General features: G+C 33.3%; 3 protein-coding genes across 6 annotated transcripts in view; 1 reads left to right on the top strand and 2 right to left on the bottom strand.

The window, feature by feature from the left end:
• Positions 1-120: 120 nt before the first annotated feature.
• Positions 121-20,452, bottom strand: part of LOC126834734 (serine/threonine-protein kinase mTOR) — a 192,341-nt gene continuing 172,009 nt past the window's right edge. For 2 of the 3 annotated variants that reach the window (XM_050566872.1, XM_050566871.1), the window contains exons 2-37: positions 12,762-12,866; positions 12,552-12,681; positions 11,922-12,157; positions 11,661-11,857; positions 11,392-11,590; positions 11,007-11,275; positions 10,746-10,917; positions 10,400-10,610; positions 9,923-10,096; positions 9,642-9,848; positions 9,315-9,520; positions 8,880-9,086; positions 8,584-8,804; positions 7,944-8,220; positions 7,655-7,852; positions 7,416-7,583; positions 7,146-7,337; positions 6,909-7,085; positions 6,722-6,835; positions 6,139-6,658; positions 5,898-6,072; positions 5,593-5,833; positions 5,325-5,510; positions 4,559-4,684; positions 4,350-4,495; positions 4,161-4,262; positions 3,854-4,100; positions 3,581-3,784; positions 3,085-3,489; positions 2,564-3,016; positions 2,345-2,485; positions 2,067-2,272; positions 1,450-1,597; positions 1,069-1,387; positions 815-1,001; positions 121-407 (exon numbers count right to left, since the gene is read on the bottom strand). In XM_050566872.1, coding sequence (XP_050422829.1) covers positions 392-407; positions 815-1,001; positions 1,069-1,387; positions 1,450-1,597; positions 2,067-2,272; positions 2,345-2,485; positions 2,564-3,016; positions 3,085-3,489; positions 3,581-3,784; positions 3,854-4,100; positions 4,161-4,262; positions 4,350-4,495; positions 4,559-4,684; positions 5,325-5,510; positions 5,593-5,833; positions 5,898-6,072; positions 6,139-6,658; positions 6,722-6,835; positions 6,909-7,085; positions 7,146-7,337; positions 7,416-7,583; positions 7,655-7,852; positions 7,944-8,220; positions 8,584-8,804; positions 8,880-9,086; positions 9,315-9,520; positions 9,642-9,848; positions 9,923-10,096; positions 10,400-10,610; positions 10,746-10,917; positions 11,007-11,275; positions 11,392-11,590; positions 11,661-11,857; positions 11,922-12,157; positions 12,552-12,681; positions 12,762-12,854 — 7,470 coding nt within the window. In that variant the 5' untranslated portion in view covers positions 12,855-12,866 and the 3' untranslated portion in view covers positions 121-391. Of the gene's footprint in view, positions 408-814; positions 1,002-1,068; positions 1,388-1,449; positions 1,598-2,066; positions 2,273-2,344; positions 2,486-2,563; positions 3,017-3,084; positions 3,490-3,580; positions 3,785-3,853; positions 4,101-4,160; positions 4,263-4,349; positions 4,496-4,558; positions 4,685-5,324; positions 5,511-5,592; positions 5,834-5,897; positions 6,073-6,138; positions 6,659-6,721; positions 6,836-6,908; positions 7,086-7,145; positions 7,338-7,415; positions 7,584-7,654; positions 7,853-7,943; positions 8,221-8,583; positions 8,805-8,879; positions 9,087-9,314; positions 9,521-9,641; positions 9,849-9,922; positions 10,097-10,399; positions 10,611-10,745; positions 10,918-11,006; positions 11,276-11,391; positions 11,591-11,660; positions 11,858-11,921; positions 12,158-12,551; positions 12,682-12,761; positions 12,867-13,500; positions 13,675-20,452 lie in introns of those variants that run through there. The other variant, XM_050566870.1, reaches the window with a different exon arrangement.
• LOC126834738 (uncharacterized) lies at positions 13,820-15,580 on the top strand. Of its 2 annotated transcripts, XM_050566886.1 has the most exons (4): positions 13,820-14,200; positions 14,377-14,541; positions 14,831-14,926; positions 15,012-15,580. In XM_050566886.1, the coding sequence occupies exons 1-4, from the start codon at positions 14,137-14,139 to the stop codon at positions 15,182-15,184; spliced, it is 498 nt and encodes a 165-aa protein (XP_050422843.1). In that variant the 5' UTR covers positions 13,820-14,136; the 3' UTR covers positions 15,185-15,580. The 2 variants fall into 2 exon arrangements, with proteins under 2 accessions (XP_050422843.1, XP_050422844.1); XM_050566887.1 differs by lacking the exon at positions 14,377-14,541 and having other exon boundaries at positions 15,012-15,549.
• On the bottom strand, positions 16,197-18,931 carry LOC126834737 (protein disulfide-isomerase A6 homolog). Its single transcript, XM_050566885.1, has 7 exons — positions 18,528-18,931; positions 18,241-18,443; positions 17,773-18,171; positions 17,473-17,682; positions 17,120-17,277; positions 16,807-16,965; positions 16,197-16,741 (listed from the first exon to the last, which is right to left on the bottom strand). Exons 1-7 carry the CDS (start codon positions 18,544-18,546, stop codon positions 16,576-16,578), a joined length of 1,314 nt encoding a protein of 437 aa, XP_050422842.1. The 5' UTR covers positions 18,547-18,931; the 3' UTR covers positions 16,197-16,575.

The raw sequence follows: 20,452 nt of genomic DNA, 5'->3' as shown, positions 1-20,452 counted from the left end.
CGTAACATAGTTTACAAATATTAAAATGAAACAAAGCTGTTTATATACTAGTTATTTTGTTAACAACAACAATATAATTTTAGTATACAATTTTGATTGGAATCAAATTTGGCTAAATTACGCGGTACAATATATATATAAATATATATTTATTACTATTATAAATAAATTTGAAACATATTTTTAAACAAGCCATATCATAAAAAAACTATTATTGAAAATCAAATTTAAATGTAAACAAAAACAATGTAAAACGTTGATTAACTATTTGTGCAATGTATATACTTTATACATTATCAAATATTAATATTGTTATACTACAAACACAGCGAGTAAAAAATAATAATAACGATTATTAAAAAAAAAAATGATTCAACAATATGCGTCAAAATTACCAAAACGGGCACCTGAAAAAGAATGATTATAATACGTGTTATTTTGAATTTTAATAAATAAAAAATTCCATTAAAAATGAGTTACAAGTGCAAACACATAATGAGACTGTTATCTGATCTCTTCGTCAATTTACATTAGTGCAAAAATGAGAAGAGTTTAGACCATAAAAAGCTCTTTTAAGCTTCTACAAAAAGTGTCAGCAATCAAACCGGTTTAGCTCCTCCTCGTGGAGTTTCGAAGAATCAACACCCCAAGCCCTGTTCCTGTTTGCGCCAGCTGCTTGAAATTATATATTTTCAAGCGCGATTTGGCCGACCACATAATTTAAATCACCATCCTATATTTCATATATATTTCTAATAGTAGACACCCCCAGCTCCCCTTGCTTGGGAAAGATCGAATCGTTAATAATACATACCATCCGATGTAACACTGACAAAGGTTTTCGTTAGCCGTAGCTTGTTGTATAAGCAAATGCACTTGTCTGGGCACGGTCAGTTCTTGTTCGTGTACAAAATCACGGCCGGTCAATTTTTCACGAACCCGCGTGACAATGGCCAAAGCTTTTTTATTCAACGCTTCCGTGGGCTCATTTTCCGTATCGCCTTGGACAAAAATAAAAAATGTATTCACAAAAACTCACGTCGATAACTGCAGTTGTCTAGGACTTACCCGCATCACCGCCAGGGCCCACATTGGAAGGCGCCGCTTTTTTACTCAGGGACGCCGCAAAGCTAGTGGCCAAGCTTGGCTCTTCCGACACGGTGGTGGCCGCAGACGCTACGCTTATCGGGTTTGTTCCCACCACGGTGGCGCCGGCCGTGGCCGCGGCTGTCCTTCTGGCGCCGACTCCGGCTTCCATGAGACGCCAGTTGAGCAGAGGGTCGTACACAAAAGCCTCGAGTACGGCCATCAGACTGTCTTTGTTGTTGCGCAGTACGGTCATGACGCTCTCGCATGTGCTTCGGTACGTTCCTTCGATGCCGGTCACCTGTGGACGCCAAAACGCGTGTAAAACTCCACAAGTTCTACAACTTATACTTAAACACATACCTCCATGGCATTGATCAACATCCGGGTAAGTCTGAACGGTATTTTCTCGGGGAATTTCTCGCGAGTCATGGCCACTTCGAAACAATCGCCAAAGTCAATGTGTAAGATTTTTCCGCTCAGGCGATCCAACATCAAGTTCGACGGATGCCTGTAAGATTACAATTAACGGGATCACATTGACGCACATTCAGAGAGACCCCTCTGAATTTAACATCACTAGTCAAAAACTTGAAGTTAGTGAACTGTTCAAAATAACTACGCTAAAGAATAATCCCGAAAATTTGATTCTCGAAAAAATAAGCCCACTATTTCATAATTGGGGTAATTCGTTTAATCCATTTTGATAAAGTTGAAATTTAAATAAAATAAAACATATTAAATAACAATATGACCACAGAGAGCGTCGTTCAAATATTAATATCTATGTATATCAATTTAACTTATCGGGGTTATTTTTTGCAATACAGTTTGAAACACCTACATTTTTAAGATTTCATTAATACAGCGAGAGACTTATCAAAAACGACCAATTTAACAACGCCAATTTACACGTACTATGTATTGAATATACCTAGCCTAAATTTTCCCCTTTTAAATTTGTTTGACAAATTCCTTACCTGTCTCCCAAGCCGAGTATGTAACCGACCATAGACATGACGGCCAACGACCTCGTATAGTTGGTTCTGCGATCGAACCAAACCTCAGACGACGGAGACTTCAACCACAACAATCTGGCCAGGTCGTCGCCTTGTGTGTTGGCCAACGCGTGTTCGAACACTTCGACTTTTTGCATGAGCGTCAAGTGATCGTAGTTGGGCGCCATCTTTAAAACATCATGCAATTACTTGTTTACTGTTAATTAAATAAAAAAAAAAAAAATTATATGCACACTCACCCTAAGCATTATTCTATGCTCGATGTTCAGCAATATTTTCTTTTTGTCCCTATAGTCCCGAATAAGTGTGTGTAGCGTGTCACAGTGCGGCACCCAACCGATAAGACCGGAATTCGTAGACAAAGGTATAACGGCGTACCTCTAGGGATTTGATTTGATTTTTTAAGAAAAGATTTATGTTTATTGTAATTACAATTAGCTGTATACGATTGTTATTACCTGTATTGTCAAATTTCTCCTGAACGTGTCGGGATCGTTGAGTAAAAGCGTATTGACCAAACCGAAGAGTTGCATGACTCTCTCGTCTTGTCTGAGATCTTCGTGGCCTTTCAACAGGAACATGTAGTCGTTGCCGTCGCTGCCTTTAATGCACAGCTTCCGGGGTCGCTGCTTGGACGTTATCACTTGCAGGGAACTCTGGATGTACGCTATCCTGACGACCGGCTGTCCCGGTATATACGAACCGGGAACGGCCAGCTCCATGTTGCGGCTCTGCTGTAGTTTCGGACTGACGTACTGCAGTTCCAGACTGGTGAGCTGCGGCAGTTGCCGTGATATACGCCGGAAAACGTGATAATACAAATCCCAAGCTTGGTTCAGATCGCGGTTGTTGCCGGATATTAAAAAGCGGTTGCACCAATCCAGAGCTTCGACCAGATCGCGGCCATACGTCTGTCGAGTAAACAGACAACAAGTATCAAACAAAGCATCTTACCACTGCCCCGTTCACGTTAACTCACTTGATTGAACGAAGTTTCCTTTAGAGTTTGAGGACCGCGGTCCAACATGGCGTGCAACGGTTCTAGGACTTCGTACATGCCCTTGATGTTGTTTTCGCCAAAATACAGTCGGCTGGCTTCTTCCAGAGCCTCGTGCCATAACTCGTGCCAGAGTATGGCGACCCGAAGCAGTTCGTCGCTGACCATTACCGCTTGTTGAACCAAATTCGGACTGTGTTCGCACATTGTCTTCAAGATTTTATGAGCTGCGTTCCTACGCACCAAACTCGCCGATTTGTTGGCCACGGTCAACGGATACACCAAAGCTTGTGGATGGTGTTTGCCGATATCGATTAACAAATGATGGATAAGTCGACTAACCAGTGTACGAGGTGTGTCAATACGAGCAATCAATTGTGGGATCACCTGATAACGGTATTAATTACATAAAAAATATTCAAATCCAATGCGAACGCAAAATGGTGTTACATAGAAATTAAATAATAAGTTAACACACCTGTAACCATGTATTTATTTGACTGGATCTCAAACCGTCAACAATAGCCTCGTAGACCTCAGGTTGTTGACCGTATTCAAACCATAGAGTTAAAAGTCTCAAAGTATCTTGAAGCGAGCTGCCGTGGGATAACGCTATGGAGCGGAAGAACCCTTCGACCGCAGGCACAGTAAACTTGGCAATATACTGCATACTTTTTGCGGTCTAAAATAATACATAAAAAACTTTACATATTTAATAAACGATACAGTGTCATAATTGTAGATAATTTACTTCAATATTAGTATTAGCTTTATCGACCGTTCCTTTTTCAGCTTGATCATTAGATTGTGTCTTGTTTTGATTTTGGTGTTTGTAAAACAAAACTGTTTCAAAGTTCATGTAAGCCCACGAATGCCACGCTTTGTACCAGGTAGGATCATGTTTTGTAGCTTCAGAATAGTATTCCAAAACGTCTGGGATCGATAATTCGGTCAAACCTTGAAGTTCTTCTTGCCAACATCCCAGTTTTAAATAACATCTATTCAACGTAATTCGATTTCAATATTTAAAATGTTATTTTTAATTGATCACGTCTAACCTTGCGAGTAATTTTTTAGTCGAATCATTATGTGACTTTTCACTTTCTTTTCCTTTACGCTTCGATTGAGGTAATACATTTTGAATCAAACTGTTTAGATGGCTTTTAAATAATACATTAATTAATAAAATATATCAGAGTATTATATATAATTAGAGTTAAACATTTAAAAAAGAATTTGATAATTACTTGTAGGCTTCTAGTTTAGCCCCAGATGTCCACATGTGCTTAATGTAAGCAAACGTAACATGAGGATGTTCTACGGGTAATGGATCGGTGGGATTTTTTGAAGGGTCAATACCCAATAATGTCGTGAGAGTTTTATGAGATAAAACCTAAGCAGATTGTTTTATTTACTGGTACTTTATTAAATAGTTACAAAATAATATATTCTTTACCAAACGAGATGATTTACGACATAAAGCTGCATACTTCAACCACGTGTGCATGTCTTCTTTGGGACCCAACACCAACGAATGAACTTGAATGATACGCTGCCAATCTTCTACAACTCGTTGACAACCCTGTACATGATAAATTTAAAGATTATCAAAAGTTTTAAAGAGGACTAAAACAAATCAAGGGAAGTAAACGAATAATTTGAATTCTAATACAGATAAGTATTCAAATACTTCTAATACTATTTTTATAGTAAAAAATATTAATTTTAGAAATGTCTTCTTTTTATTTTTACTTTTGATGCCAAGCTAAAAAAGTATATAGTATTAAACTTTATGTATAAACCTCAATGGCAAGGTGAGAACTAATGGTTTTACAATAATGTGTTTTGATTTTTGTGTCTGTAAACACTGTAACTTTTTTTCTGCTTATGCTGTAATACAAGCATTATTTTTCCCCAGTCTAATCCAAATTCTCAAAAAAAGGAGCCATCAGTCTGGCTGGAATAATTTTTACTCTAGGTTGGTCTGTCCGAGTAGGGCTCTTAATAACACAGGATTTATGTATGTTTATTTGTCATACACGGATACACAACTGTTAATATACTTTAACATCCTTAACACCCCTCTACACCGCCAGAGATAGAAATAACAATTTAATTTGAAATTAAATAATATTAAATTAAAATTATAAAATTTTATAACTATTTGTTTATTGGAATCCAAATTATAATCCTACTATTAAAGTACAAAACGATATGATTACCTGAAGCCGGTCCCACCATACTTTATAAATGATCGGCCGTTTCTCGGGCTTCAGTTTATACTGAATTACTTCTTCGAGTTCAGCTAACATCTGAACAGAAACCATAGCACCATAAGCACGTTGGTAACTTTCTGCAGCCATGGCCGTAAGCTCGGTATCTAGAATCTCTCGAGCCAAATCTATATACTAAAAATATTCAAAAGACACATCATTTAATATTAATAAGAAAATTATTAATTATAGATCTATATTTGAATCTAAACATTACTTTTTGAGCACGTTCATATTGTTCTCCGTGAATAGATAAAACAGCTCGATAGAACGCACCGTCCATCGTATCCCTAGGTATGCACTCTACGTAAACTGACATTTGTTGCCACTGGTTTAATCCCCAAGCTGCAGCAGCAGCCACTCTGGACATTTTTTCTCGCCCACTTTCAGGGAAATGTAACCAATGTGTAGCAGCAACATTGCTCAATTTACCCCACTGACCCAAGGACTCCAAACATCTACCAATTAAAATAAGTTGTTGGAAGGAAAAAAGTAATTATTAATTAAAACATTTTTTTTAACCTCATTTCTCCCAAAGACCATTCGACGTCATGAGGCTCTTTTTGCAAACAACTCTCGTAAAACGTTAATGCTTGTTCCCAATTGTGAAGTTTTTCATACCATCTTGCTTGCACTTTGAGCTGTTCACCGGGTTCTTGGTCTTCTTCTCGTTTGCTCATGACCACTTCCAAAAGTCCTATTTAACAAAATTATCAGTTGCTTTTTTTTTTTTATTGTGATTTATTAATTAATAACTATTTACCCGATGCCGCTTCCTTTTGTTGCAATTTGTTGTTTATAGATATAAGCGATTCTACAACATTTGGACAAACGTGCTGGTTTTTTTCTTTGATAAATTCATCCTCTTTATAGTGCAGCGCTTTTGCATAGGCTCTACAATCCATAGCTCTCTCTCCGAGTATATGAGTGTCGATTGGCAAAGGCCCTTTTTCACAATGGTCCATAAACTCGGCCAAATTTAATATAGTTTGTGTCATTTCCGGTAAGTCTGAAACCATCAACGCTTGTTCTAATGTTTGTATGAGTTCTTTTTTTAGCGTTTCAGTCAGCTCGGCCCAACAGCTGACAAAAGCGGCATTGAATAAATCCTTTGGTAACTGTGAGTATGTTTGTGCGAGTGCCCAACATGATCGTAGAGCTGGAGATGGCGATTCTTTAAGAAAGTCGATTCCAAGTCGTCTCAACCATTCTAACCAATCGTCTTTGGAAACGCAGCGGTTAGCCAACCATGCTTTTTGCAAATTTGGCAGTGAAGTGTGCATCTAAAAAAATAACCATTAATCGATTAATTAAACCGATGAAACTATTACAATTTCTATTCAAACCTTTTTAATTATCGTCGCCGAATCGCCAAGTACATGCATTCCAACTTCTTTTTTACTCTTGAATTGTTTGTGTCTTGATAGCAATAAATTTTCTTCCAAACTTCCTTCATTATTCTAAACAAATCGAAAGTAAAAAGTAAAAACACCAGCACATTATTAAATTTTAATGCATTTTTATTTTACTAACCGACGATATGTAAGTTATTAATGTATCATACGGAGGATAGTTGTATTGACATTTATTCAATGTTCGTGAAACAAGTGGCATGAATATTACATATTTACGACCCAACTGGCATATTAATGCACATAGTGTTTCCATTGCAGTTTTTCTTAGTTCTGGAGTGTTTTCAATAGAACTCACCTAGAATAATACATTGTTACAAATTGGATTCAACTAACACGAGCAAATTTATTATCTTACAATTCCGTGTATAATACGTGAAGCGAAATCGGTAAAATCCAAAGTGTAAGCTAACTGAGCAACAGTTTCCATTGCAACTTGGCTAACTTGAGTTGGATGTTCAGTGGCGTCAAACAAATTGACGAGTGGTGGCATGATCATATGTAAGTACTCATCTAAGTTTATGCCAAACTTGCATAAAGCCACCACCATCTAAATTAACAGTATTTTTAAAATGATAAAATCATAATACTGAATATGTTCAATTCATAATTGGCAAAATATATTTACCCTTTTAGTGACGTTGCGGTTTTTACTAGAATCATGATAAAGTATCCTCAATATGTTTGGCATTAACTGTGATAAATATGTTTTGAATTGGGCACCCAGGGCCACTACGATATATTCAACGAGTTGAATAAGAGTGCATTGGAGAGGACTGTTAGGTGTCCATAATTCCTAAATTTAAAAAAAATATAGATATATATATATTTTTTTTTTTATATAAAAATCTAAAAACAAAATCTCACTTTGATCAATAAAAATATATCATCCAAATAATTTCGAACGTGTTGTCCGACAATGTTAATAAGTACAGCCAATTGTTGAAATAAATATTCTCTAAAATTGGCGTCAGCAGTACGAATGACATTCAAAAAACTAGGCATTACTTGTGGTATGTATGGCACACATTTTATACCCAATGATTGAAAAATAAATGTTATGGCCTTGAGTGACATTTCAAAAATAAAATTATTATTTAATGTGCATAAGTCAATAAAAGACAACAGAAACTCAGAATAATAATAATTATAATACCTGAACAACCATAGTGTGATGTTGAAATAAATTTGGATCGCGTATTATTCGTATGAGTGTAGCAATAGCTACAGCCGGATAATACTCTTCTAATGTTGCAGTGCTCATGTTTACCAACATTTCACTCGTGGTCCATTCGGTTTCAGATATAGCACGAGAATCTGTCATTGATAGGAAAGCTGTAGATTCAATTTGAGAATCTATCTGACCCAAGTTCATTTTATGTTTGTAAGGATCTAGTGCTCCGAGAAGACCGAGTACTCTTATTGTTTCTCTCCTAAAATATATATTTATAAAATATGACAGTAAAGATATCAAACTAAGAGATTTGTTTCAAAGAATTTAACTAACATAAATCATCAATTATAAAGAGTTCTGCACTTTTCTATGTATATATGTACTGTTATTTTTGTTCATTGTAATTTCTTATTTTCAATATAATGCATACATTTAAAAGTGGAAAGTTGGTATACACAACGTTTACCCTACAACTACACTGATTAGGGTCATGGAAGACAAAGAAATTTAGCCCAAGACTGTAAAGTTTAAAGGACATACTTAAGCAATGTTTTAGCTCTGAAGAACTGATGAAGAAAAAAAGTTAAGTGATAAACTTACACATTATATTAAACCAACATACCTGACCAAGAGTTGTTGTTCAGTTTTTAAAAAACCGAGTAAAGTATCTAATAACGTAGGATACTTTTCATATGGTTGAATGACATAACCAAGACCTTCGACTAGTTTTCCGAGTACCCAAAGTGCTACCCCTCGTTTTTCTTGTGACCCACCATCGCCCAGCATGTCCAACAGAATAGGTAAGAGTTCATTTGTCCAACAACCCATTTCTTCACCATTAACCTATCGTCATAATTATAAGGAGTTAAACAATTTTTTTTCTTCAAATACATCTTTAAGCATTAGGTAGGACTATACCTGAGCCAAATCTCCAATGCACGCCAGGATACTGATTAATATGCCTGGATTTAAATCTGGTTCACCAAGTTTAGGAACTAGTATTTTCAAAACTGGCTGTACGTATGGCGCTACTAAACGAGGCGCATGAACAGCCATATGATCAATCATTCGGGCGCTTTGTTCTTTATTACGACCCATTCCACTGTGCTCCAGTTCAGTTAAACACTAATGAAAAAAGTTGAAATACAATTGTAATACTAAAATATGTAAAATTGGCTATTGCCTTAGGCTCATTACCAGGAGCCCAATCCAGATGATTAAAAAGGGCGGTGAGCAGAGATTTCCACAGTTTAAAGAAAATTGTTCAGATAAAGTAATTCATGTTACTTTGTAAGAAATATTGTTTAAAAAAATACTTATTGTACAGATTAATAATAATAACCATTGTGTTACCTGCATCAATGTTTTGCGAAGAGGTGGCATTACATAAGCTGGATTTACCAAACTTAATCGTCCAATAGTGCAAAGAGCCATTTCACGTATTTCAAAATTGATGTCGTTCATAGCCATAAACAATGCTGTTAGATTGTGCACTTGAGCCAAGTAAAAATCAAAACTACGGTCAAGATTTTCGAATACGGCATAACGCACATCAGGATCTAAAATATAAAATGTGTTAATGAGTTTAACTAATGCATAAGTATTAATCAAATTTTGTTTAAAAAATGTTATCTGCTTTAAATCATAAATGTATATTTTTAAATACAAATACAAACTAACCTGTATCAGAAACGCCAACAACTAGCAGTTGCTTGATAACCGTCGATATTGTGTACCTAACCGTGTGTGATGATTTACTTTGTGGTGATTCTATAGCCAACTGTAATAAACGACTGCATGTTCTCACAGATTCAATCCGAACTTCTTGTTGTTCGCTGGCTAAATAATGCTCAGCACATCGACGTAAAAACTGAAGTAGAGAATGCCCTAAAATAAATACCACAAGTATTGCAAACATTGTTGGTTATCAATTTATTTGAGTAGAAATTTAAAAAAAAAACCTTCAAAATTAAAACTCCCGAGTGTTCTGAGAGCTAAAACCACACTCGCAATATTTTGAGGTTCTAAAACTGAAGATGCTATTGATAAACTAAGCGTTGAGCTTGAAGCCGATATTGGTATGGCTATTGGAGTATGCCTATGGTTGAGTACTTGTGAAAGCATTCTTAATAAACCTTTAAAAAAAATATTATGCATAATGTAAATTTCATGATAAATAATTTTTTTTTTCTCTAACCAATAGTTATGACGTTGGTTACCCTCATAATTTCCCTTCAAAATGTATTGTTCGTCATTATCAACTCTACACACTTTCATGTCTTGGACTACCTCCTTTCATCTAATTTGATCTCTTTCAATTCTAGTTACCCTTCTATGGACATATCAAAACCATTGCAGCTTAATTTTCAACTACCCTATTTCACATATTCTCTATTTCTATTTAAAAATAAAACAATAAAGAAGCAATTATAATGTACCTTCAGATATATCTTTCTTTAATGCCGGAACAGCTAGTGCCAATTCCTTAAGAGCAATAGTCAATGTGGGGCTCAGTCCCATGGCTAACATAGGTTCCAATAGTTCTTTCAGGTCAGTCTTAATGTTGTTTTGCGCTGCAATGCCCAACAAAGTTATACAAACATAAACAGCGGGTTCTGCACTCAAAAGTCTTTTTCTAGAAGAACTATCCTAAAATATTTTTATTTTGTTTAGTATTAACCATAATAAATAAACAAATAAGTATAAATAAATTATAATTAACATAATATGTTAAATTATATTCTCTGATAATTTAAATTGCATAATAATCAATAGAGAACATACTTTTGATGGTAACGAAGTTCGAATGACATCTAAAATTCTAGCCAAATATGGTTTTGTATGGTCTTCGACAGCAATAGCTACTAAACCAACAGCGACAAAAGCATTAGTCCGCTGTTCACGTTCCCGGCCACGAATAGTTGATAAAAGATACATCATTGATGAACTGAGGTAACTTAAAAAAAAAAAAATGTTTTTAATGTTAATGCATGTAGCATAAATAGAGTATTATAAATTGTTTTAAAAAATGATCAATAATTATACTTTTGAACAAAAATTGATTTATTAAATGCAGCTAGTCTAGGAAGTAATTTCATCAGAGCCGAATGCACTAATGGACTTCTTGATAGTCTATGAGACAAAGCTGCAGAACACACTCTATCGTAATTTTCTTGCAAAAGATTTTTACAAGCGCTGCTTTCATATCTTATGCCAGATGACGATATTCTTACAGAGTCATCGTCGGTACGACCTGAACCACCTACCAATCCTTTAAGAGCAGATTTTGTTCGAGGTAATAAACTAAGAATTTCCTGTGAAGAAATAAATTTGTAAAGTAAACAAATTCTGTTATTAATATAAAATTTTAACTAATTTAACAACTTTTTAAATTGTAATTAATATCTTTTTAGAAGTAAGAAAAACTTACAGCGTTAGTCTGACTTTGATTCCACTGTAGTCTTTGCATCAATGAGTCATATTGTCGTTCCCAATTAGTATTACTAACTCTTAGCAATTCGTTTAGAACTAATATTGATCCATGTATTTTGTCATCGCGTGCAACGCCTTTTTCTTTATTGAGACTATCGTCTAGTCCATTCATTACTTCTTCATAGCACTGTTTATACCTAAAAAGTACACCAAGTTGTAAAATTGAATTTTAACTGATAAGAATAGTAACTCAATTTTAATAATTACCATTGAGATTTTTGGGTCTGCTTTGATGATTCTCTTTGAGCTGTAACAACGAGTGCTGCTCTTAATGCTTCAACAGCTCCATCTCGAATATTTGGTTTAGGATCTCGAACAACATTTAAAACCAGATCAAAAAACTGAGCTGCGTGTTGAAAAAATAGAGTAGGTACCATTGTGGCGATTTCTCTAAGTATCAAAACCTAAAACAAGTTTTATTGAAAAATAATAGTCTATCACAATAAAAAAATAAAAACCCGAACTTACAGCAGCGTATCTTTTAGGCTCATTGCGAACTCCACCTAACCACTCGAATGCTCTTTTCACCTCAAATTCAACGTACTGATCTGCATAAGTACCTGAATCCAAGGCAAGTTTTCCGACTGTTTTAGCTGCCAATTCCATCACACCCAAGTCAGTAGATGGCAATAAATTACGTAAATAATTAGCAAATCTACTAATACGGTTGTTTTTATTTCCAACGTCAGCTCCAATCAAACACACTGAAAATACAAAAATAAAAAATAGCAATAATTAAACAGCTTAAACTTTATTAAATATTTCGATACCTACTAGACAATACCCAATTTACAATAACATTTAATTTTTATTGATTGGAAAAATCTATGTAATATTTCTAAAAATGATTCTTCAGAATCTTTTAATCCAATTTGACACTTAAAAAAGCCATTATTTATTAATTATTATCATTTTTAAATACAAATAATAAACAATTTTTAAAAAATGTATAGTAAATGCTTTTTAACAATTTTGTAAGGCTGTGACACAACATTAAAAATTCTAAATGTCAAATTGGAAAAATGTATTTATAAAACATTAAAAATAACCTGAAAAAAATAATAGTTTGCTATCATCTCTATGATAAAATAAACTTACAAATGGCAAGTATTCCGCCGATCTTTTCATTACTGTCAGAACTTGATACCATTTCAAAGATGTGTTGGTTGAATTCATCGTTGAAAATCGCTCGTTCTTCCGCAGAAACTTCACGAAGCTCAGTTTTGACCTGGTGTTAATTAGTAGATACAATTTTTACAATTATTAACAACAATATAAATGTTAGTCTAATTGTTTAAATATAATTACATAAAGGTTTAGATCTCTTGCAGCTCGTTTTCTTATTTCAAAATTTTTAGACTTCAGCCTTGTGACAAACTGTTGCATTCGCACAGAAGACATGGTTTTCAAATTCTAAATTAAAAGAGAAGTATAATAATATTATATATATATATATTTGTTTTTTTTGTTATTGATTTAAAAAAGTGTAATGTATATAGGTAAATACAAACATGTGAGGCTAATTTAAATGTAAATTTAAATTAAATGTACTCATGTGTACAATAAAAGTAAATACATCACTTGAATTATGATTTAAATTGCGCTTATTTCAACAAATATCTAGATTTTAGAATGATAATTAATTGCTTGTCTACTAGATACATTTGTAAATTTATCTCTAATTGGTAGGTGAAATTATAGTAGATTTATTTTTCTTCCAAGTATATTTTGCATAGGTAACAGTTGAGCAAATAATACAAAGGCATTTTCTAAGGGAGTGTAATAATATATTGTTTAAATATATTTATAATATGCTATAAAATTCGAATAAGTAGTTGTGGTGTATATCTAGTAAGCTTGAAAGTTAATATAATTTTAAAAATTGCTGGGGAACAGCATCTCATTTATAAATATACATTTTTACTGAGAAAACGAAACCATATCCAAACAACGATTTTGGTGTTGTCGAGTGTATTATACAAAAATAAATTAAAAATTTATTGAAACGTTCAAAAATCAAAATAAATAAACGTGTAAACCTTACTTATTTTAACTTCGTTTCCGACTAGAGTTTTCAATTAAAATTTAAGTTACATAAAATTTACATTTTTTTTTTGTTGCTATTATACATTGAAAACAATCATTAATAATAATAAAATAAGAATTTTTAATTAAATAATAATAGGGGCAAATATTAGGAAGATGTAAGGACTACGATGTTGTTTTTGTTTTTTTCAAATTGTTATTATTTTTATTTTGCTAGATTTAGATAAGAACCGGCTGTACCCATCAAAGTTAGCAACGATAATGATCACAACGAACCTCGTCTCTATCGTATTATCGGTAAACAAATTCCAACGCACGTCGCAGGATGTTGTTATCCTAAATTCTATACCTATTTGCTCTCCTTTACCTATTGTTGTGTGGTCAGTGCTGTAATTGTACGAAGGGGTACCTTGGGTAACGGGTACGCTTTATTTTTCTGACATGTTGACCACTTAAGGCAATGCAATAACAATCGTTTTAAAAGTACACTAAAAGTAATTTATCGGCAGTGCTAGAACGTCAATTGTAGGTTTTGACTTTGTACATTTGTTTTGTTGTAATTTTCTACAAGAAGGTATTATAAATAATATTACCCGGTTGTCTGTTAGTCTAAGGACAACAACATATTATAATCTAAATGGCCATCAGCAACAACGGATCGTTATTATTTGTATCGGTAGTTACGTTAGGAGTTTTACTAGGTGAGTTAAACGGTATTGTAATATTTATTCACTGGATACATTAATGTGGTTAATGGATAACTATAAAAGTTTTAAAATAATTTAAATTTTATCCTAGCTACTAACGTTTATAAGAACTTGATCAAAATCTATTGAGATATATATACATAAAAAAAGTAGCAACTATTTTTTCACAGGCCATGTAAGTCTGGGCCGGGCCCCGAGCATATCCACAGGTATCAAATATAGCCCGTCCCGATCTTGGGCGTTATACTTGGTACCCGCCACGATGTGGAGACGAGCCGGGTCGCGTACAACCCAAATTGAACAAGGCCGGCCCGGGCAGGATTCTAATGTTAATGGTAACCCTCTAATGCAACTCACTTATTAATCTATATGTAATAAGTATTTTGTGTATAAAACCAACAAATTTGTTGTGTGATACCAAAAAATGTATTTATCTGTAATAATATTACTATAGATAATACTATACATTTTTTTAAAATAATTTTAAACAAATAATATGGCAGTGAAATGTGTAGGGTGAAATAATATTAAATTATTTAATATCTAAAAATGAAATTGAGTACATCTATATAATTTCATTTTGATGAAGTAATTATTATAATGTTATTCATTTTTTATGCACAGCTGCTTATGTTAGTGATATCGAGGCTCGAGATGTATATAAAGACAAAAAGCAAGAGGACGACATTGCACCAAAATCTCAGCTGCCTTTGCCAAAAGGTATAATTAATCAATATATTAACTAAACAATATTGTATCATATCAAGCTTACTTTGTTTATGTAAATTTTAATAATAAATTACAGATTCAAAAACAATCCGCAAAAGCACACTTTTGCATTCGGCATGGGTGATTATTTCGATTGTACTGCTCATTACGTTGGGTGCCATTGCTGTTTATTATTGGGTACTCTTTTATCCTATTTTGTGCAAAAAAGAACGCAAGTATGATGTTATGCAGATGTCAGCAAAACCATAATTAATACTACAACATACTTGTAAACCTCTCAAAGGTGGAGGTGTAAAAATATTGCGAACAATTGTATACTGTTAAAATTTGCAGTTTCCAACTATTTTTATTTTTTTAATTAACATTGTATATGTTAAGAAAATATGTCATCTAATAGGTTATTACTGACTGACTAATTGTCTTCCAATTGTTCCTTGTTATAACTTGTGTTAATAACATAGGATAATATTATAATCAACATAAATCGATAATTGTGAATTTCATAAATCGTAAGACAAACTAAGTATTTTTTTCAATTATATATTTTATAAATATACTTTATTATTATTTTAATAATAAATACACGGTATTATTTAAGATTGTATAATATATATTGATAATGTCTAACCATATTTAGAACAATTTTATAAAACTAGTACTATTTTTTGTAAACAACAAATTATTATTTATTGTATTTTTTAAACAATAAAAGTTGACTACTTTTTTTTTTACAGAAGGTGTTTAGTATTTTTATCTGTGTTCATACAATAGTATTATTAATAACAGTGTTGCAGGTTTAATTTTTTTGGAGGATTTTATGTATAAGCAATGCTGAAATTAGAAAACTTCCAAAGAGTAACAGTACATTTTTTTAACTCTAAAACTTAACAAACTTAAAAAAAATAATGCAATAATATTCAAATCTGCAATCTATTTCCAAGGCTTTCTTTCAATAAATCATTATTTCTTATTTTTTTACACTAAATTAACAGTGAACCTCCCAAGTGTGTTCAGTATAACTATACTTTGTTCAAAATGAGATCGGTACAGGCGGCCACCTACTGCGCATGGGAGCGGCTTTGTTCCGCGTACCAATCTCATTTTGAACAAAGTATATAAGCGTTTAATTGAACTTTAAAGAAAAATAGCTTTTAAAGTGATTATTCAACAATACTAATCATACGTGTTATTCGTTTTAATAAAATGTATACACTAACAATAATAACTAATATTTCAACTAAAATAAAAATTCTAAAGAATAACCAATGTTTCACTATAATTTATTTTATAATAAATATTATTAATTAAAAAGATAAAACAAAATATGGAAAGTATAGAAAGTTACTTCCTCCACACTTTCTGTAAACATTTTTTTTGGAATTAATTAATATGAGACGTAAATTGACAATTTAAGTATACATATGTAAACAAGTATTCAGCATAATATTATTGTTAATAAGAAAAATTAAAAATATTTAAATATGAGTTTTCAATTTTAGTGGTTATACTATAATGAATATTAGTTAAAGAACCAAATGGTTAATCATAATAAGTAATTCATTTTCTAGAACTGGTTCAGTCTTAAATAAACTATACAAAAAAAAAAAAAATAGGGCGAACTTGGAAGTTGGAAATGGAATTTATAATTCTGTTTTTGGAGGGTTATCTAGTTCAACATCTGATAAATCAATGTCTTCTACTGCTGGCAATTCGCCGTCTTTTCCATCCCATGGTTCAATTGTATTTATTGTAGGTAAAGACGCACCTTTAACTGGAGCTGTTGTTCCACGGCCATAAGATAAATCCCTGATAATACAAAGATTTTCGTTAACACACCGGCTTCTGTTGCTAATGTAGAAAATAAATTTTACCTCAAAAATTCTTTAATTCCATCTTCCGAAAAGGAACCTCTTAAAATAGAATACTTCATTTTTTTAACATTTAAAACTGCTAATGCAGGGTAACCAAAGCCGCCGATCTCTAAAGACGACTCCAATTCAGGTTGTTGCCCGGCTTCGGCCCAGAGCCATCTAAAAACAAAATAAGTGTTAACATTAACACATTTCTAAGGAAAGGAAGGAAAGATTGTGAACAAACAATAATAAATGTGTAATGGAAGGTTGGGAATAGTTGGAACTGAATCAAATGAAATCATAGAAATAATATAGAAAAAATAAAAATTACCCCCAGAGCTTTTGTTTAAATTTATCTCCTAAAGTGCGCAACGTATTCAAATACTCGGTACGACAACTGGACTGGCAATCTAAAATGTGTGGCAACACAGATATTACACACAAAGCGTGTTCCGAGCATCCTGATTTGAAAACCTCTTCATTCACAATCTGTCAATTCAAAAATATATTAAATAAATTAATAAACTCTTAATTATTAATAAATAAAACAAAATTATAGTTATAATAGATATTAGATTTGTTGATACCCAAAGTACAAGAATTTCAAATACTCGTTCCGTTTGGGCACCCATTTATTTTTAATATATACGTTAAAAAACATTTTTAAGACCACAGTGACTTTACCTCGTTGATTTCTGGGGCTGGCACGTTTTCCTGGTGTTTTTGCAGAGCCCAGCTAACAATATCCGCTGATGTTCGGCCACCTGTGTATTCTTCAGCTCCACTGTAACTAGACGTACCCGATGGGAAGAATTTGATTGTCGGGTAACCTCTGATATTGAATTCTTGAGCTTTTGACGCGTGTACTGTAGCATCTAGAGCTCCGAGTTTAACCTAAAACAGTTTTTAATAGTAAGAAATATGATAATTATTCAGAATATTTTAAGGAATTATTGTTTTTTATAATAACATTAATGACTTTACTTTTCCTTTCAGCTCAGTTGCGGCGGCAGACCAATGAGGTGCCAAGTTCTTACAGTGTCCGCACCACGGTGCAAAGAATTCAACTAACCAAATGTCGTTCGAGTTCAATACAAGCTGATCGAAATTAGCATCCGTCAGCTCAACGACATTATCTCCAGAAGAAGATTTCTTTGACGAATTTGCCGATCCGTAAGGAACTCCCTGGAGTTGGGCAAGTACCTTGTTTTTAATTACTTTGAATGCTTCATCGGTAAGTCCGATAGCTGTTCGATCGCCTTTGTAATCGTTGGGTTTGTTTTTATCAACAAATATTTTTATGGTGGGAAAACCTGTGACACCATAACGACCTGCAATAGACGGGTACTTGTCGGCGTCAAAGGCAGCTACTTTTACAAGACCCTGGAAAATGTCAATACACGTGTCATTCACACATCGAGTTATCGAAAAATCAGTTTTAAAGATACTGACCGACAAAGCTTTGGCGGCTTTAGCGTATTCGGGTGCGAATTTCTGACAGTGTCCGCACCACGGGGCGTAGAACTCAACGAACCAAATTTCGTTTCCCTGCAACACTTTTTTATCGAAATTCGAATCAGTCAGTTCGATCACTTCCGAGTTGGATGGAAAAATCGCGTGCACCGTTGACCCGACGACGGCCGCCAATGTAACACCTGCGATAAAAAATCATATTTGTTGATGAATTTGAAGAAATGTTGTTTTGTTCGTCGATTCGATAACCTGTAAAATATACTTACAACAAAACAACAGATTCATATTTCGCCGGTCGTTAAGGCGAACAGAATTTATTTACTCAAATAAATTTGCTAGCTGGTACAATGTGAACGACGAGATTGTAAACCCACACGAAATTTTTGACTGTAATGTACTACGAAACGGTCATGCGACAAACGTCGCGTAACCGGTATAACGAAAATTCCGGATAACAATGAACGAAACGTTGCACCGAACACGTTTGCTAAGTTTTATTAATATTAGAAGTAGTTAAGTATAGCGAATAGTGCGTTGAACCAAAGTCGGGGGGAACGAAGAAATATTAAATTTTTTTTTTTGGTCTACGTTGCTGTTATCGGTACGACGTTATTGTCGACAGCGGCTCGTGGCGAAATCTGATTGGTCGATCGGCACCGGTAACGTCTGCCGCTGCGGGTTATTCACCGTTGACTCACGAGAGCAAGGACCACCGGCCGGTGCGCGGGTGGCGGCGGCCATGTTTGTAAGATAAGGATATTATGATCATGACACCTACCTATCTAACGTCCTTACCTATTATAATAAAAATATAGTGCATTTCCTATACCCATCTCCGGCTGTCGGCACAATGTCATAACGTGTAAAGTTAGATTTCGTTAGAAAAAAATGAGCTTAATTTTAATCCATATTTTTTGGTATCTAAACGGATTCTAAAACCAACCCGTAGGTAGTAGTTCAATTCAAATAGAAAATCAATACGAGATACACAAAAATTATAAAAATGTTTCAAATATTGTATTTTTAATGAAATAAAAATCCATCTATAATTACCTACAAAAATTAACTCGCTTTTAAAAATGGATTTCTAATGAATTTATGAATATTTTCCATAAAAAGTGTATGTTGTTCGGCTTAATGTCACTAAGAAAATATTTATCGACATGTGCTTAAACCCTTCACTGCACAATGTTGCATATTTGAAACAATTCAAAATTTGGTATTTTCGCGGTTATAAAAACCGCGAAACTGTCTTTAGAACAGTAAAAAAAAAATTTTCGAGGGCATATCTTGAAAAGGAAATGACATTCGCTCTAAAATTTCAATTATACCAATTTTGATTACATAACAGATGCTCTAAACCCATCATATAGAACGATCAGGGGCATAACGTCCTCCCAATGCTTTAATCTTGTAGAATTTAAGTTATAAAATAACATGATTTTATTAATAATTTGCATCCCCGCAGACCCCGCTTCTTAACTGATTAGGTAAAAATTAATTAAATTTATAAATATTTAACTATCTTGTTAATATAAGCGGTTTGTAATATAAAAAGTGACTGGCCTAGATTTGGTTATTATAAAATCCCATTTATTATAGGTTGAATCTATACATTTTTATTCAAAAATTATTTTATTAATGTAATCAAGTATGTAAGTTATTATTTGAAAATCAATAATCATTTTTTTATGAGGGGGATATCTCGCATATTGACTTAGGATCGACACTGACCACGCGGCCAACCAAATGTATGTATTTTAATGTATTCGACCCAAATACCATTCAGCTGGGTTCCATATCAAAAAACTAAACTGCCAATTCCTTATAGGAAACCGGCCGACTCAAAAATATTCTTAAAAAAAGTTTAATAATTTTCTTAATAATACTTTTAAACATTCTAAACTATCGGGAATTATAGCCTTTTTCATTTTGAAATTATTAATTTTAAATACATTTTATGTATTTTTATTAAGCTTCGATGCAATTTCATTTCTTTGATTTAAAACACCATGATTTTACAAGGATAAATAAAATTGTTTTCAACATGGTGTGAAATTTGAAGAAACATTAATTCAGGCTACTTTTGAGAAAACTAGATTTTATTTTTAGGTAATGAAATTTTGACTTTATTTTTACTTATAGACTTTCATATTTATTTGTATAACTTTGATGTAGGTACTGAAATTAA

Source organism: Adelges cooleyi, unplaced genomic scaffold, assembly GCF_023614345.1.
Source record: "Adelges cooleyi isolate 19-005CV unplaced genomic scaffold, UGA_ACOO_1.1 ACOO_flye_CR_arks_rails_tigmint_CR_PRNA_21, whole genome shotgun sequence".
Classification (NCBI taxonomy): Eukaryota; Metazoa; Arthropoda; class Insecta; order Hemiptera; family Adelgidae; genus Adelges; species Adelges cooleyi.
This window is presented reverse-complemented; position numbering and strand designations above follow the sequence as displayed.

Bases quoted from the DNA above. Each gene is read 5' to 3' on its own strand.
- LOC126834738 (XM_050566886.1), top strand. From the start codon at position 14,137: ATGGCCATCAGCAACAACGGATCGTTATTATTTGTATCGGTAGTTACG. The intron at 14,201-14,376 runs GTGAGTTAAACG...ATTTTTTCACAG, and splicing joins TACGTTAGGAGTTTTACTAG to GCCATGTAAGTCTGGGCCGG. The intron at 14,927-15,011 runs GTATAATTAATC...AATAAATTACAG, and splicing joins TCAGCTGCCTTTGCCAAAAG to ATTCAAAAACAATCCGCAAA.
- LOC126834737 (XM_050566885.1), bottom strand. The intron at 17,278-17,472 runs GTAAAGTCACTG...TTGAATTGACAG, and splicing joins CAGCCCCAGAAATCAACGAG to ATTGTGAATGAAGAGGTTTT. The intron at 16,966-17,119 runs GTAATTTTTATT...TTTTGTTTTTAG, and splicing joins TTTAAACAAAAGCTCTGGGG to ATGGCTCTGGGCCGAAGCCG.